Here is an 18,472-nt window from a genome sequence, read left to right on the forward strand (position 1 = left end):
GAGATTCCGACCAGGAGGGATCTACTCTCTCAGGCGGGCGGGAGATTCCTGCACCCACGCCCGGAGATGTGGAAACTGTGGGCCTGGCCTCTGAGGGGGCTAGGCTCATAGAGGAAGGTCTCTCGGCCGAGGTCGTAGAGACCATCCTTCACTCCAGAGCTCCGTCCACGAGGAAACTGTACGCTCTGAAATGGAAACTTTTCTCAGCATGGTGCAGAGAACGCCAGTGGGACCCAGTTAACTGCCCGGTTGGTACAGTGCTGGAGTTTCTGCAGGCAAGGTTCTCGGCAGGGTTGACACCCTCCACAATAAAGGTGTACGTGGCGGCCTTGGGTGCCTTCCACGTCCCTTTGGGTGGAGTGTCTTTGGGAAGACACCCTCTGATTACACGTTTCCTCCGTGGCACTTTAAGGTTGAGGCCTGTGATGCACTCGAGGGTCCCAGCATGGGACTTAGCCATTGTTTTACGGGGCTTGTCCGAGCCTCCATTCGAACCCTTGGAGGAGGTTTCGGATAAGTTCCTTACCCTCAAGACGGTATTCCTTTTGGCTATTTCATCTCTCAAAAGAATAGGAGATATTCAGTCCCTGTCTGTAGGGCCCTCATGTTTAGAGTTTGCGCCTGGGATGGTGAAAGCATTTCTGCATCCCAGGCCGGGTTATGTCCCCAAGGTTCCTACGAGCCCACGGGGCCCCATCACTCTTCAGGCGTTCTGTCCTCCTCCTTTCACGACGTCAGACCAGGAAAGATTGAATCTGCTGTGCCCTGTTAGGGCGCTAGATACTTATGTCCACAGAGCTGCCCTGTGGAGGAAAACTGATCAGCTGCTTGTCTGTTTCGGGCCCCCTAAGAAAGGGGCCCCAGTATCTAAGCAGAGAATGAGCAAGTGGGTGGTCGAGGCCATCTCACTTGCTTATGAGGCAGCCGGGCAGCCGTCTCCACTGGCTGTCCGGGCGCATTCTACCAGGGGTAGGGCTGCTTCTAAAGCACTGTTGTCGGGGGCTTCCCTCCATGACATCTGTAACGCGGCCGGTTGGTCGTCTCCATTAACTTTCGTCAGGTTCTACGAACTAGACCTGGCATCTACTGTTGGGGCACAGGTACTCTCGTAACCGTGTGCGCTTCGGCTTCACACATACGAGACACTTGGTCCTATGGCGATGTGGGTATAAGCGTTCTCACAGCGTTTCGACGCAGCTCGAGTTCCCCGAAAGGGAACGTCTCAGGTTACGTATGTACGCTGCATCGCTTTGCCATACTACCGGCGTGTCCGTGATCACTTACTTCAGGCTTTATCAGAAGTTAGTTCCTGTTTGTTTTCACGGAAGCTTTATAGCTTCCGGTCGATGACGTCATCACGCCGACGATCGATCTTTTTTCCGATGGAATGGTTCTACAGGCGCTTCACGACGCATTAACGCAGAGGCGTTCTCACAGCGTTTCGACGCAGCGTCTCGTTCCCTCAGGGAACTAGGGTTACATACGTAACCTGAGACGTTTTTGTCGTATTGTACTAAAAAATAAAATAAAAATTGTACTACGCACGGTTTAAAAACCAATTAACGGTGAGCTTTTAGGTGAGTAAGCTTCCGTATTATACATTGAATAACTGTGATCTAAACTTACATTTACAGTAAAATACCATTAAATTTACAGTTTTTAGAAGTGAAAAAGTCATTGTGTAATTTACAGTTAAAAACCGTAAACTGATATTCCCAGAATTGCTTGCATGACACTTCACGTTTGATGTATTTTCATTGAAATAACTCTTTTTTTCTTAGTTTTTTTCTAACCAGTTATGTTCATTAGGGTTTTATGTTACATTTAATGTTGTTAAATTAATGTTTATTGCATTTTTAAAGTGTCATGGGTTTAGTGTTTGTGTGAATGACACTGGGCACCTTTGATATATTAGCGTTATCCTCCTGAGCTTTGATTCGTCATGTGACTCTCATCTCCACTGTGATTGGTTGTCAGTGTATATCAAAGGTACATCACAGATATTAGCATTTCAATAGGTTGGCAATTCAACATTATTTCAGTCAATGAAATACAGTTATTTACTGTAAATTTATCTTAAATCTGTAAAACCTAAAATGTTGCTAGTTTATTTGTTACGGTGAAGTTCTGGTGACCACAGCTGCCGTTTGTTTTACCGTAAATGTTATGGGAATTTTTTTACAGTGAACTCTTAGGTCGGCCTCTTGTATTGAGCCGTTGATTCAGGGAACAGTGATTATTTAACACACACTCCACTCCAAACGCCGTCTTCATTTCAAAAATACATTTAGTTTATTAAACACAGCCTAGAGCATTTCTAAATTCAGTTCATATTTCAAGAAATTAAAATCCAAGCCAAAATAACAAAGTGCTCAAAAAACTGTACTCACCCAGCCCCAGATTATTTTTATGCTTTTCTTTTTTAATTTATGAAAGTTGTAGTTTACTGACCCATGCTTGAGACGGTAACACCACAGGACAATTCTGAGATAGGGCTCAAAAATGTAAAGAATCAAAAGACAAAGCAGTTTTTATAACAACAGGTCCATGTAAGACAAATAAATGTTTAACCATTCACTGCATTTTAAATTATGACAATACTACACTGATAAAAACAACTTGTAAGATTTACTTGATAAAATCTTTGTAACAATTTGCACTCAGTTTTTCTAAGTAAAATTTACTGCTGCGATATCAAGTACAACTTACTTGCCAATATCAAGTAAAATGTACTTAACTATAAATGTAACATTTGCAAAGACATTAAGTAAATGTTACTTAATTATATTTAACTTAGCATGTTGTATTTATTAAAGGTAATCAAGTAAATTTTATAAATCTGTATTATTTACTCTTATGAAGTAATTAAGTAGATTTTATAATGTTTGTCTATTTGACATTTTGAATTACTTAGTTGAATTAATTTATATTACTCACTATTATTATGTAAATGTTGCTATTTTAAACCAAATAAATGTAATAATTTTCTCTGCATCAAATACATTTATCACAAATCACACATAAATACAATAAAGTTGAACAGTTTATTATGTCAAAATTTACAATTAACCATTAAATCAGTAATGTTCACATCAACTGATTAAGTAGTTAAGGTACATTCATTATAATTTACAATAACTGTAGAATTAACCATGTATGGTTCAACTAAACATCAGCAGCCAACAGTGGCATAACTAACATTAAAGGGTTAGTTCAGCCAAATATGAAATGTATCACATTTGAGTCCAAAAATAACAAAAAATACGACTTTATTCAGCATTGTCTTCTCTTCCGTGTTTGTGTTCAATCCTCAAATAAAGATTCAAACGGTGAAGAGAAGCCAATGCTGAATAAAGTCGTAGTTTTTGTTATTTTTGGACCCAAATGTATTTTGGATGCTTCAAGAGACTCTAATTAACCCACTGATGTCTCATATGGACTACTTTGATTATGTTTTTATTCCCTTTCTGGACATGGACAGTATAGTGTGCATACACTTGCATACGCTCTCGGACTAAATATTAAATATCTTAAACTGTGTGTGAAGATGAACGGAGGTCTTACGGGTGTGGAGCGACATTAGGGAAAGGAGTTAATGACAGATATTTCATTTTAGACTGAACTGAACTAACTTAACCCTTTAATGACGAGCACATGCATAGTCCAGCTGAAACAGAATGGTCACTTTTCCTTAATGCTCATTCATCGACTGGATCCTCTCGATCAGCTCCATGGACGACCATCTTAAGGATATGTTCAGCGGCAACACTTCGACTGTCCTCCTGCATACAGTTTGTAAGAAAGAAAGAACACAATTCCATTTAAGAAATAGAATTACATTTATAACATTACATTTTATTTTCATTAAAAAGGTGACCGGACCTTCATGTTGTTAGCTCACTAAAATAGAATTGCTGACATTCATGCACTTGTTGCTAACGTTATACATCAATGCTTATTTGGTATCAGAGTTCACCTGCCATCCAAACTTTCCTTCTTTAGTGCAGAGTGCAGACTAACTTATGCTTTGATAAAATAATTGCTGTGAAATTTTCAGTGGATATAAAAACAACTTAGACACTTTTAAAAAATGCTAACATTAGCTAGAGGACACACACACAGGCAGCCAGCACTTAATCACGGCCAGCTAACATTAAATTATTTTGAAGTTAACCAGACAGGGTGACTTTTTCTACAAGAACGTGGCTAACTACATTTAATCCCCTCTATCTTTGACTAAACACCAGTCTCAACTTTATAGAAGTGGATAATGCTTTAGCTTTAGCTACCGTTATTGTGATTAAAACTCACTTTTAGTCAATTTTAAACCGTAACGTCTATGCAATAATCAAACCATCAAAACGAAGTACATCGTTATCACAAATCTAAAATAGAAAGGTCAGAACTTACCGAGAATAAGTCAGCCATGTAAAAGCAACATCCCAAACCGACCGTCTCTGCCACTGAACCGGGATCTTTTTGAGCAACAACAAAAACGGGGCAGGCAGATTCAAACACACTTTACTTTTCAGATTAAAATTTACTTAGTATTTTTAGGTGAATGTGCTGTGACTATAAAACATTAAATACTATTTGTAAATATATGGTCAAATGTACTCTTTCTTCTCAGTTAATTTATTACATTAATAAATTGTGTAAATTTTACATGAGATATATAGTTCCAACTTAATCTTGATTTTACAATGTATAAATTACATGAATTAATGTAATAGATTTTACAATACCACAAAGTCATTTTTTTCAGTGTAATTATATTAATTTTTTCTTGTCTGACAGTGAAAATGCCATATCACATCAATAACCCATTGATCTGGAAGCAGAATCAGATTTAACTGTGATTTTCTGCTGTAATAATCAGTTTAACTGGTAAGATCCTCAGAGGGGAAGTTCTGCAGCAATTACATAAGAATGGAAAGACAGTCTCAGTGAAGGACGTCCTGAATGTGAGTAAATGTGTGTTAGTTACAGGATCAGAGAATGACACTGTTCCTCTGTCATAGTCCAGCTGAACTCTCACACACTGAAGCTTCACTTCAACAGCAAAGAAAGTATCAGGTTGATCTGGGGATTTTGAGAAGTATTCGCTGTCCACGTAACTCACAAACCAGACATTAGACTTGAAGAAATCCTCTCCCTTCCTCTGGTTTGATGCTGTGGTTATTCCAAGAGTCCAGTCTGTATTGTCACCAACCTCCACATCCCAGCAGTGTGTTCCTGAGTTAAAGCCCTCAGATCCCAGGATACATGAATACCTGTCAAACCTCTCTGGATTATCAGGAAGTGTTTTATCTTCATCACTGAACGACACACTGGTCAGATCAGACGAGAGTGTCAGATAAGGATCTGCTGTGTTTGGATCTAGAGTCAACGGAGCTGCAAAGAGAAGAACATTAGATTACAGGATGAAATATGATCAGAAATGTAAATATAAAACACATATAAAGACTTTCTATAAATCCTGCTATCATGACAATGGTCTCTCAGTTTTTGTCAGAATGGATTGAGGCTCATATTCAATAAACACTATTGTATCCTAATACATGTAGGGTATAACGGGGCTAAAGGCTCTTTGATTTTATTTTCCTCTAAACCATTAGATGACACAAAAACTTGCCTCAGCACTTTCCAAAAAATCCACTTTTCGAGATGCTCGTGGAGATTCGTCTGATCTTTGAGGCAATCTCAGGCAGCAGCGCAAAGTTGATCCTGCACTCATTTGATCAAATATTTGATATTTTTAAAAATGTTGTCAGAGCCGAACAGCCCTATATGCTCACTACGCAAGCTGCATAGGGCCCCGCAATTTGCTCAAGGCCCCGCCTTCCCCTCGTGTCAAAGCGCGTCAATCAATGTTAAACACTGAAGATAAAATTAAGCGGAATTATCCTTCTGGCCATGAAAAGAGGGAAAAACACCATGAGAGTGAATTGCAGGAACAGCAATCAGGTAAACTTGTGTTCTCTCCTCTCCAAGTTTGATGTCAGAAAAAAACATTAGGTTACACAAGTTAAGTTGATGTGCATCTCTTCTGTTGTTTTGCCAAGCTGGACAGGCAAGCTATGCATCTCTTGGTCTGTCTAGCTAGCTAATGCCAGCCGCTTTCAGGGCTGTGTTGTGTCTTTGTGCCTGAAAATTATTATTATTATTATTATTTTTGATAAACAGCAACAGTGTTTGTTTACTGCAGCTCGGAAAAGATCCGCGTCGCGCATGAACATGCGTTCATATGCGCGTGCAAGAAACGAAACGTGTATTTTCCAGCAGAAATATCCGTGTGGATACCAGACCGACAGAACAATATATGGGCATGATGGTCCTCCTCCTCATCATAAGTGCACATAGGCTACATACTTTTAAAACAAGACAATGATTATAGTCTTAGTCAATGTTTAGTTACAACTCTAAACTACTGCACAAATTATGCAAGATGGAAAGCAATGTATTGACAATTTGACATTGATTGACTATTGATTTATAGGCTATATTGACTGTAAAATGTTGATATTAATTAGCTGGACATACTGGTCAATATGGATGCACATCCCTCAGTAAATAATAACAATAAATCAAATATTGCTTTAACATGCATAATATAAAATGTCTCGGGTTATGTCTATAACCCTTGTTCCCTGAGAGGAAACGAGACACTGCGTCGTGAAACGACTCTTTTGGGGAACGCCCACAGCGTGACGCATCCGAAGCATGAATGAAACTAAGACCGATCCTGATTGGTGCTACGTCATGACGTAGTAAGTGACGGCATATCCGGAAGTATAAAGGGATGCCGCATCACAATAGCGCTAGCTTTTCGCGATGAAGCAAAGAACTCCCAGGCATGGAGAGGCGTGGCAAGGCGACGCAGTGTCTCATTCCCTCTCAGGGAACAAGGGTTATAGACATAACCCGAGACGTTCCCTTCTTGAGGGAACTCCCACTGCGTCATGAAACCACTCTTTTGGGGAACGAATACCCACTATGCCACAACGACCCATGCCTGCCCTAGTGTGAAGCTGGAACCCAGGCACACTTAGGACGAGAGCACCCTAGCGCCTGGCATCGCAGGAAGGTGCAGAATATAAAACCTAATGAAAGTGTGTGGGGTAGCCCAGCTGGCTGCCTCACAGATCTCCTGAAGCGGGACCCCCATTTGAAGGGCCCGAGAAGAGGCCATGCCCCTTGTGGAATGCGCCCTCAAGGCCAAAGGTGAAGGCAAGCCGCGCACCTGATAGGCCAAGGCAATAGCATGGACGATCCAATTACTGACCGTCTGCTTGGTCGCGGGCAGACCCCTCTTAGGAGTCCCGAAACACACTAACAGTTGGTCCGACCTTCTCCACTGCAAAAACCTCTGCAGATAAATCTGCAGTGCTCTGACCGGGCAGAGCAGATGAAGTCTCCCCTCTTCAGCCGACACATGAGGTGGAGGATGAAATGCCTGCAGGACCGTAGGCCGTGCCACACTAGATGGCACCTTAGGCACATAGCCTGCCCTAGGGTGCAAGATGGCCTTAACCCCACCGGGGGCAAACTCCAGGCAAGTCGGCGTTATAGCCAAGGCCTGGAGGTCCCCCACCCTCTTAAGCGAGGTGATTGCCAGGAGCAGCGCCACCTTAAAAGACAGAGCTCGATCTGTCGCCGACTCAAGTGGTTCAAAGGGGGCCTCAGCCAGCCCTTCAAGTACCACCGCCAGATCCCAGGTTAGAACTCTGGGGCGAGTTGCAGGCCTCATCCTCCAGGTACCACGGAGGAAACGTACAACCAAAGGGTGCCTCCCCAGAGGCCCATCACTTACAGGAGCGTGGAAAGCCGTAATGGCAGCCACGTATACCTTAAGTGTGGACGGGGTTAGCCCCGCAGTGAAGCGATCTTGGAGGAACTCCAGCACTGAAGCCACTGGGCAGTTAACTGGGTCCACCTCACGCTCCCTGCACCAAGTGGAAAATACATTCCACTTCAAGCCATACAACCTTCTCGTGGAAGGAGCCCTGGAACTGAGTATGGTCTCCACTAAACCTGCCGACAGGCCAGCCTCTAAGTACTGAGCCCCCTCAGGGGCCAGACCCAAACCTTCCACAGCTCTGGCTGGGGGTGAAATATTGTGCCCCCTGTCTGAGACAGCAGGTCCCTCCTCAAAGGGATCTGCCAAGGAGGACCTGCCAGCAGTGCTACGATGTCTGAGAACCATACTCGGGCCGGCCAGTACGGGGCTACTAGGAGTAGACTGATTCCGTCCTGCCGGACCCTCTCCAGAACTCCCAGGAGCAGAGCTATCGGGGGAAATGCATACAGACACAGCCTCTGCCATGTCTGTACCATGGCATCCAACCCCAGGGGGGCTGGATGCGTGAGGGAAAACCACAGTGGGCAGTGGGACGTCTCTCGAGACGCGAACAGATCCACTTCCACTGGGCCGAACCTCTCGCATATAGACCTCACCACCTCTGGGTGAAGTCTCCATTCCCCGGGCCTCAGACCCTGCCTCGACAGGATGTCCGCTCCCTGATTCCGGTCCCCGGGAATATACATCGCTCTGATAGACGATAGTTTCCCCTGGGACCATAGGAGGATCTGATGCGCCAATCTGCACAGAGGGCAAAACCTCAGACCCCCTGATGGTTCAGGGCTCCTGATGGAGCCCTGAACACAACCAACATCTCCAGGCAATTTATATGCCATGAAAGATGATGGTCCTGCCACAGACCCTGGGCAAAGCGGCCGTCCATGACCGCGCCCCAACCAGTGAGGGAGGCGTCTGTCGAAACGGATTTCCGGCGACATGATGCTCCCAACACTGGCCTTGGGAAAGAAACCAAGGTTTCTTCCATATTGATAGGGAACGAAGGCATCTGCGCGTAACCCTGATCATACGGAATGGATTCCCCTTCGGGGAAAACCCCTTGACTTTCAGCCACCACTGCAGGGGCCTCATGTACAGCAGGCCAAAAGGTATTACGTTGGAAACTGCTTTACAGTGATGTTGCGGCCTAGCTTTATGTTGGAGACCATCGCCCGTATGGACTTGATGCGCGCGGGAGACATATGTGCCCGCATCGTCGTCGAGTCCCATACTACCCCCAGGAACGTGGTCCTCTGGGAGGGTGTCAACAAGCTCTTCTTCGTGTTGAGTCTCAACCCCAAGCTCTGAATATGGCCAAGGATGACATCTCGATGCCGAACTGCGGTCTCTCGAGACTGGGCCAAAATGAGCCAGTCGTCGATATAGTTCAGTACGCGGATGCCCTGGAGTCTCAGTGGAGCCAGAACTGCATCCATGCACTTGGTGAACGTGCGAGGGGAGAGAGCTAGGCCGAATGGAAGAACCCGATATTGGAATGCTTCGCCCCCGAAAGCGAACCTCAGGAACTTCCTGTGAGAAGGACTGATGGAAATGTGGAAGTATGCGTCTTTCAGATCTATCGTGACAAACCAGTCCTCGGACCGAATCTGATTCACGATAATAGGTATTGTTAGCATCTTGAACCTGAACCTCCTCAGAGACCGGTTCAAATACCTCAGATCTAAAATCAGACGCAGACCCCCGTCCTTTTTGGTTACCGGCTGTAGAACCCCGACTCCCTTTCTGGTGGAGGAACACGTTCTATGGCCTCCTTTACCAGCAGGGAGTGTACTTCCTGTTCCATAACTCGAGCCCGCTCTGGGACCAACTGCAGTCCAGACCACCCCACTGAATCTTGGTGGGCTGTGGCCAAACTGCAGTCTGTACCCCTTTTCTACAGTGCGCAGGACCCATGGCAACACATTCAACAGGCGTAGCCACGCCTGGAAAAAATCTACCGAGGGAATCAGCCTCTCGAGGCTGACCTCGGGTGTTCTTTGAATACCGTTCTCGACCCCCTGAAGCGGCTGCCCGGCAGGGAGAGGTCGTGGATGATTTTCGGTGTGCGAACGCCATCGCTGCCTGCCCGAAACCCTTCGGGGCGGACGAGGTAGCGCGCGGACGCTTGAAACCGATGTGGCCCGAAGCGCCATTGACGGCGGGATTACCACATCGATTTCCAGAGGGCTCCACAGAGAAAACGGCCTCCGCCGCTTTTCCCCGGAGGGGACAGCCCTCAGAGGTCCTACCACGGCTAGGACTTCTTTCCCAAAGCCTTCTTAGCCTGAAGGACGGCCCTCAGGTCGCCCTTCTGCTGAGCCGGCTTCGGGTGAGAACGCCGCCTCTGTTACCAAGCTCCCTGGGGAGGGGCTCTAGAGGCGACGCTCTCCTTTTGTACCTTCCGGTACGAGGAGCTCGATGACGGCTGGGGCTGGTCGGTTTTAGGACCAGCCCCTTTAGACTAAGAGCGGCGAGGGATAAACTGCTGGAACGCCGCAGATTGCCTCTTTGCCTCCTGATACCTGTCGACAACCGTATTGACAGCGTCGACGAACAGGCCAGAAGGCGAAAGAGGAGCATCAAGGAGGAAAACCTTATCCTTCTTGTAAGACTGAAAAAACTAGTATATGCCGAAATGTCTGAATGAGGAACAAGGACTCTCTAAGAAAATAAAGGAAATTAACATCTGAACTGTCCCTCACACACACCACTGGAGACGCAAGTCTCACCTCAGTATCAGCTAATCTACATCTTTCCCTGTTGACGCCCTCTCCCCCAATTCCTTCCCTCTCTCATGCTGAGATCACTGAAAATACACCCAGAATCTCTATATTACAATGTCAATCCTCACGATACAGTATCATATGTGTTTGACATCATTTGAAATGTCTCAGTGCGACTGGTACAAATATCTCAACTCCACAGAAGTAAACTAGAACATCATAAATGTTTTAAGAGTTTAAAGAGATCTCCTTGGTGTATGGTGGGTGTGGCTTTCAGCCATTTGGCTTCTCTTCTAATCAAGTCTATAGGACTTGATCCATGCAAATTCCTATTGTGAACTGGTGTTTCCATTTGAAAGAGTTTCAAATGGTTCTGGGTATGTATCTGGTTCTGGGTATTTAAGGAAATGTTGCAAAGAGCTCAGGGCTCGATACTGTAGTCAGGTCAGCCCGTAATGCTGGAAGTTTTAACCCATGCAGCATTATGTAACCTTGATAAGTCAGGTATACATCTCATTCTTTACTTCAGAGTATTTCATGTGAAGTATACCTTTGAATTGATTATGTAATTGGCATTATACATTTGACTGTTGATAACACCTGACTGTTAATAAATTGTTACACTTTGATTGATTCTGACTTGCTCTGGAATTATTTAGGTTACGAACGGACATGATTTCAACAAAGGGTTAAACGGAATAATTTAATGTGTACTTAAACTATTAAATATAAATGACCAAATAGCCAATTGGCATTCTAACCTAAATTCTAAATTATGATTAAATGGAGTCAGATAACGAGGAATTGAAATAAAATCCCTTTTGCCCACTGAAAAGACCGAACGCGCAGCGACCTTCACCCGCCGATCGTTAGCCTCCATTGGGACGATTTGGGCGGCCTTACATTCTCCCTGATGCCCGACAGATTCAGCCATAAATGCCTCTCCGTAGACACCATAGCTGACATGGAGCGGCCCACAGCGCGAGCCCTCTCCTTGGTGACCCGGAGAGACAAATCTGTCGCTCTGCGGAGCTCAGCCACATCCTCGTCCCTCATCCAAGTCTTTTAACAGGTCGGCCTGGTATGCCTGCAACAATGCCATGGTATGCAGACATGCACCAGCCCGACCTGCCGCCATATATGCCCTGCCCACCATCACCGATGTATTTCTACACGGCTTGGTGGGCGGAACCAGGGTTTTTAGGGAAGACGCCGCGTCGGGAGAAAGATAACTGGCCAAAGCCTCCTCCACCATCCTCCCATAGCCATTCTCTCCCGCCCCCATGATATTACTATAATCCAAAACTGTTGGATTAGAGAGGCGAGAGGAGTGTGGTCTGTTCCACGACTTACACAACTGGTTGTGCAAGTCTGGAAAAAATGGCAAACCCCGGTGTTGCGGTTGTGCTCTGTGCTGCAGGAAGCGCTCATCAATCTTACTTTTAACTACTGTCGCTTCCTGCTTTTCTGATGGCCAGTTTATGTTTAATCTGGCCACCGCACGAGTCTCTGGCCACCGCACGAGTCACAACCTCAACGATGTCCTCATAAGCGGGCACGTGAGGTGACGAGTGAGCCTCAACGTCACCCGCCTCGATGCTGATCACATCTACCTCCTCAGATGCAGACAGCTCAAGCATCGGACCCTCTCCTCGTGCAGAAGAAGCCGCATCGTGGGCTTATGCACGGGGAGGAAGGGCATCAGAACTGTCTGATGATGATTGGGAAAGTGCCTCAGCAGTCCCAATCTCACCAGCCAGTTCCCGTTGCGATCCCCACGATCTAAGCTGCAGCACCGCCTTGACTGACGCGGGACCCGAACCGCGGGGAGCGCGAGCCTGACCGGCCTCGTCAAACACGGCCAGGCGGGAGCGCAGCACTCTGATGGGGAGTGCTTCACAGTGCTCGCAGTCAGCTTTCTCGAGAGCTGACCGAGCGTGCTGCGCTCCCAAACAGATCACACATACTGAGTGCGTGTCCCCACCCGTGAGATAACGAGAGCAGAGGTACACACACTTCCTGAACTGTTCACTCGTCATTCTCATTCAAAAGATTTAATCAAACACAGTCTCTCGTCTCATACACACACACACACAGAGCATTTGCTGAAGAGCGAAAAGCTAGCGCTATTGTGATGCGGCGTCCCTTTATACTTCCGGGTATGCCGTCACTTACTACGTCATGACGTAGCACCAATCAGGATCGGTCTTAGTTTCATTCATGCTTCAGATGCGTCACGCTGTGTGCGTTCCCCAAAAGAGTCGTTTCACGACGCAGTTGGGAGTTCCCTGGAGAAGGGAACACAGTAGCATCCTATGGCAAGCCATTTTAGCTTTTATTTATTCACAATTTATGCCATTTTAATGTCAATAAATAAATGTTCACTGCTTACATTGTGAATTCTTGATATTAGGTATGGAATTTTTACTAGTAACAATGTCTTTTTGATATCAGGGATTAAATGTTCACTTGTACAAAAGTGAATTCTTGATATCAACAATGATGTCATCACTCACAGATTAGCCAGTACTAGCACAGACCCAGATGATCCACATCCAGCCTCAGCCAGTACTAGCACAGACCCAGTTGATCCACATCCAGCCTCAGCCAGTACTAGCACAGACCCAGATGATCCACATCCAGCCACAGCCAGTACTAGCACAGACCCAGTACAGCCAGATTCACCAACAGTAAAGCCCTCTTCTTCAGCAAGTACTATCTTAAGATTATATAGAAAATACTCTTTAATAAACATTGTTTGTTTGAACCTCATTCGTTGACTGTTTTGTTTAAAGGAGGAAGGATTGTATTGGGAGCACTAAGGTGTCAGGTGGAACTGCATGGCAATGGCAAATGGTTTAAATAGCTTACGGGTCAGGTAAGAGGGCCCCTTAGCAGAATTTTGCTAAGGGCCCCAGGAAGTTCAGGATCGGCTCTGAATGTTGTAGATTTAAGTAGCAAATACAGATGCTATAATTATTATATTTTGAAACAAATGTCTTGTTAATGTTTGTCAGTTTTGTTCAAAGTAATTAAAGCAACAGTTTTTCAGTAATGGTGGAATATGTAAAAGTAAGGTATTTGGGGTAAAAGGCACCATATTTAACATGATAATAAATAGCTGCTGACTTTTCCATTTGTTGACATGACGGTTAGATTCAGATGATAAGTTTCATATATTAAGATGTGTGTCCACCTTAGAGATAATCACCATATTTATAATGAAACCATCATATTTAAAAACCATCATATTATAATGAAATATAAGTTATTGTTATTACTGTAAATATATTAGGGCCGGGACTCGATAAAAAAAAAAAATCTAATTAATTAGAGGCTTTGTAATAAATTAATTGAAATTAATCGCATTTTAATTGCATATAAATATTTGACCTGAGAACAATGAGAAGTAATTTTTCACATGTATTTTTAGTTTACCATTGAATAATGACTGAATACATAAGCTTAATCAACAAAATATTGTTTATTTATTTCAGTCCAGCAGACCAGTGCAATGTTTGCCATTAAGTTTAGCTAAAGCATATTTGTGATATTTGAGGCTCGATGTGTTGCGGTGATACACAAATTCTTTGTTGTATAGCTTGCACACAACCATGCTCTTGACGACGGTTCCATCCTTTCATTTTTTAAAACAAAATTTCCCATCCACGGGGCCAAGCAAAGTGGTCTCATCCGCTTCTTCGTTCATGTTCACTCATGGTTTGTTGTTGTCGTGACTCCGGAGCGCTAGTTGGTGTTCCAGTATAATTGGTCCGTCGAAACTCATTCATTGAAAAACGTTCCGCGGTGCAAAAATAAGTGTGGTTCAAATTTTTTTTTTTTTTTGCGTAATTAATTAACGCGTTAAAGTCACGTAATTAATTAATTTTAATTAACGCGTTAAAGTCCCGGCCCTAAAATATATATTAAATTATTATGGGATAATAATTACTGTGCCTTTTGCCCCATGTGTGGCCCTCGTCACCTAATACATTTTACATATTTTAAAATAAAGTAAAACACTTTTATGATTTATTTTCACAAAATCTGTTGCTCCATGAATGTTTAATACAAACATGTATATTTTTCTGTATATCATACACTATAGGAAAGAGATCATAAATCCTGCTATCATGACAATGGTCTCTCAGCTTCTGTCATATTGGTTTGAGGCTTCAGGTTTAATATCATATTCAATAAACACTATTGTATCCTAATACATAAGCAGAGCCCATGAGGAACAGACTTCTGTAGTCATTATGAGTTCACTGTATGATCTGATGATCTTCTGAAATACAGTTCAGATTCACTCAGAAACTCGAGTGATTATTAAATATATTTCTATCAGATGTTAATGTTGTATGTGTTTCTATCTGAAGGATGTTTTGCGCTGGTGTCAGATCTGCTGAGACTCACTGTGTTGGACAGTTTCCAGCATCTTCTTCCAGACTCTGGACCGCAGGTTACCCAGATAACGGGACACATCAATCAAAGCTCCAGAACTCATCCGTGGATCCGGCTGTGGGATCTGGACTCTGGAGGAACATTCAGGAGTCAGAACTGCAGTGAATTTGAGTTCAGATCCACTGAGAGAAGAGATACGAGCAGCTCACTCACCTTTCCATTGAGGCGTTAAAGTTCTGGAAAATATAGAGTTTGAAAACATGTTAATATCTTATCAAACACTCTCATTGTCAGTGAGTCTCAAGTTGTTTTATGCTCAAAGAATGAAGCCAGATTGATTGGTCACCTTTAGAAACGAGACGTCATTGGCTTTCATCATCTCCTCCATGTCTCTGATTGTGTGTGAAAGAGCTGAGATGTGTGTGTTCATCTCCTCCAGCTTCTCCTTCATCCTCTGCTTCTTCTGCTCCTCTTCCTCCCTCAGTGCAGTGATTGTAGCTTCTTCTTCGTCTCTGAGAAACTGATGAAGCTTCTCAAACTCTTCTTTAATCTGACGCTCTGTGTGCTCAGCTTGAGACTGAAATCACATCACATTCACTTCAGTCAGCTCTGTGTGAACACACACTCCACTAATGTCAATAATAAACTGTGTGTGAATGTTGAGTGTTTGACTCTTTACACATCCTCACCTCGATGTGTTGGATTGTTTTATCACACTCTCCTTTCATTTCTTCTCCATGTTTGAGCTTGTTTTGTAAGGACGTCAGCGCTGTATTAAATTCCTCCTACAGGTTAAGATGAAAATCTGTGAAACTGATGAAGCTTTAAGAGGTTTAAACATTGTGTGTTTAGATGTTTTTATTGTTATATTAATATTTTAATGATGAATGTCTCTGAAGCATTTGGGCCTGAAAATGGCAGGACATATATCTTTTAAGGTCCTGTTCTTCGTGATCCCATCGTTCAAGCTTTAGTTAGTGTGTAATGTTGCTGTTAGAGGATAAATAATACCTGTAAAATTATAAAGCTCAAAGTTCAATGCCAAGCGAGATATTTTATTTAACAGAAGTTCCCTTTCGATGCTCAGCGAGCGGCCGGTTTGGACTACACCGCTGCACTTCCTGCTGTGATGACCTCACTAGAGCCGTTTGTTGACTATAGCTCCGCCCACAAGAACACGCAAAATAGGGGGCGTGGTCTCGTTGCTCTCCCACGTGGAGAAGAGCGCTTGCATCGCCCCGTTATGGTAAGAGGCGGGACCTTTCCGGGCAAAGTGCGCTAAGCTGCTGTCCAATCACAACACGGGAAGCGCTGGCCCAATCAGAACTCGTTACATGTTTCTGAAGGAGGGACTTCATAGAACAAGGAAATCATCAGGCCGTTTATAGGAGAGAGGAAACAGCGCTGTACAGATAAGTCAATTGTGTGAAAAATACTGCATTTTTACACGTGAAACATGAACTCATGTTATATTGCACACTGTAAACATAAAAAAACGGGTCCTTTAAAATTATTTAATTGCAAATGATAAACATCAAGAAATCACCAAACAAATGTGTTTTTTGCAATGGCCAATTCTTAATTATTATATCCCTGCAGTTGTAAATGTGTTGTTGTACAAATGCAAATACAGGAAGTGAAAGTACACTATATTGCCATAAGTTTAGGGACGCCTGCCTTTACTTGCACATGAACTTTAATGCCATCCCATTGTTAATCCGTAGGGTTTAATATGGAGTCGGCCCACCCTCTCTAACAGCTCCAGCTCTTCTGGGAAGGCTTTCCTCAAGGTTTAGGAGTGTGTTTATGGGGATTTTTGCCCATTCTTCTGGAAGCTCATTTGTGAGGTCAGGCACTGATGTTGGACGAGAAGGCCTGGCTCTCAGTCTCCGCTCTAATTCATCCCAAAGCTGTTCTATCGGGTTGAGCTCAGGACTCTGTGCAGGCCAGTCAAGTTCCTCCACACCAAACTCCTCATCCATGTCTTTATGGTCCGACGCTTTGTGCACTGGAGCGCAGTCATGCTGGGACAGGAAGGGGCCGTCCCCAAACGTCCCACAAAGTTTGGAGCATAAAATTGTCCAAAATGTCTTGGTATGCTGAGCCATTAAGAGTTCCTTTCACTGGAACTAAGGGGCCAAGCCCAACCCCTGAAAAACAACCCGCATCATAATCCCCCCTCAATCAAACTTTACACTTGGCACAATGCAGTCAGGCAAGTCCCGTTCTCCTGGCGATCACCAAACTCGTCCATGCGATTGTCAGACAGTGAAGCGTGATTGGTCCCTCAGAGAACACGTCTCACTGCTCTAGAGTCCAGTGGCGGCTGCTTTACTCCACTGCATCCCACGCTTTGCATTGCTCTTGGTGATGTAAGGCTTGGATGAGCTGCTCGGCCATGGAAACCCATTACATGAAGCTCTCTACGCTGTTCTTGAGCTCATCTGAAGGCCACAGAAGTTTGGATGTCTGGAGCTGTTGACTCTGGAGAAAGTTTGTAACTTCTACACACTGTGACCCTCAGCATGTGCTGACCCCGCTCTGGGATTTTATGTGGCCTAACAGTTTGTGGCTGAGCTGCTGTTGTTCTCAATCGCTTCCACTTTGTTATAATCCCACTAACAGTTGAGCATGGAGTATTTAGTAGTGAGGAAATGTCAGGAATGGACTTATTGCACAGGTGGCAACCTATCACGGCCCCACGCTTGAGTTCACTGAGCTCCTGAGAGCGACCCATTCTTACACTAATGTGTGTAGAAGCGTCTGCAGGCCGAGAGCTGGATTTATACACCTGTGGCCATGTCTACTAGTCTATTGTATGCACAAATATTATGTGTGTCTGTTTAGCACTGTATTTATCACATGAAATGAGAGACATTTGTCTTACCTTGTAAGTTGAAACCACTTCACTAATGGGTCTGAATTTATGATTGTCATGTTGTTTTGAGACTATGCACACGACACACACAGGCTGTTTGTCCTCCAGACAGAAGAGTTTGAGTTTCTCACTGTGTAAACTGCAGATCTCCTCAGACTCTGATGAACGCCTCTCATTTCTCTCCTTTATCAACGATTCACACAAGTTTTTTAACGTGAGATTAACTGGAGGATTACTTTTTGAGGATCTTCTCCTGCAGACGGGACACTCCTGAGTTTCCTGAGTTTTCCAGAACTGTTGTAGACACTCTTTACAAATACTGTGACTACAGGACAGAAAAACAGGAACCTTGAAGATTTCATAGCAAATAGGACAAGAAAGCTCTTCAGCAGATTTTGAATCCATTTCCTCGTCTTGTAAAAGATCCGATAATCTACAATTTACTTTCACTTTCTAATCTTTGCTTTGAAAAGTTAATAATTACAATAAAAATATAATTCAGAAACACACAATAATCCTAATATAAAGTGTCCTCCTCTGTTCTTCACAGCTCTGACTCGTTTCAGCTTTCAGTAAAAACGAAAGTAAGAAATAATAAGACTGGGCTCT

The 18,472-nt window shown here is 44.0% G+C and overlaps 1 protein-coding gene across 1 annotated transcript; it reads right to left on the minus strand.

Annotated features, from left to right (window-relative positions):
* Positions 1-4,849: 4,849 nt before the first annotated feature.
* Positions 4,850-18,268, minus strand: LOC137092156 (E3 ubiquitin-protein ligase TRIM35-like). The gene is made up of 6 exons (XM_067456417.1): positions 17,873-18,268; positions 15,675-15,770; positions 15,332-15,562; positions 15,199-15,221; positions 14,998-15,116; positions 4,850-5,394 (listed from the first exon to the last, which is right to left on the minus strand). The coding sequence occupies exons 1-6, from the start codon at positions 18,266-18,268 to the stop codon at positions 4,850-4,852; spliced, it is 1,410 nt and encodes a 469-aa protein (XP_067312518.1).
* Positions 18,269-18,472: the final 204 nt, after the last annotated feature.

Source organism: Pseudorasbora parva, chromosome 11 (assembly GCF_024679245.1).
Source record: "Pseudorasbora parva isolate DD20220531a chromosome 11, ASM2467924v1, whole genome shotgun sequence".
Classification (NCBI taxonomy): domain Eukaryota; kingdom Metazoa; phylum Chordata; class Actinopteri; order Cypriniformes; family Gobionidae; genus Pseudorasbora; species Pseudorasbora parva.

What these genes read in the sequence shown, in the direction of transcription:
- LOC137092156 (XM_067456417.1), bottom strand. Translation starts at nt 18,268, where the DNA reads ATGGATTCAAAATCTGCTGAAGAGCTTTCTTGTCCTATTTGCTATGAA. An exon ending in AAGTGGTTTCAACTTACAAG is followed by an intron (nt 15,771 to 17,872) that starts GTAAGACAAATG and finishes CTTAACCTGTAG; the next exon opens with GAGGAATTTAATACAGCGCT. An exon ending in ATGACGTCTCGTTTCTAAAG is followed by an intron (nt 15,222 to 15,331) that starts GTGACCAATCAA and finishes TATATTTTCCAG; the next exon opens with AACTTTAACGCCTCAATGGA.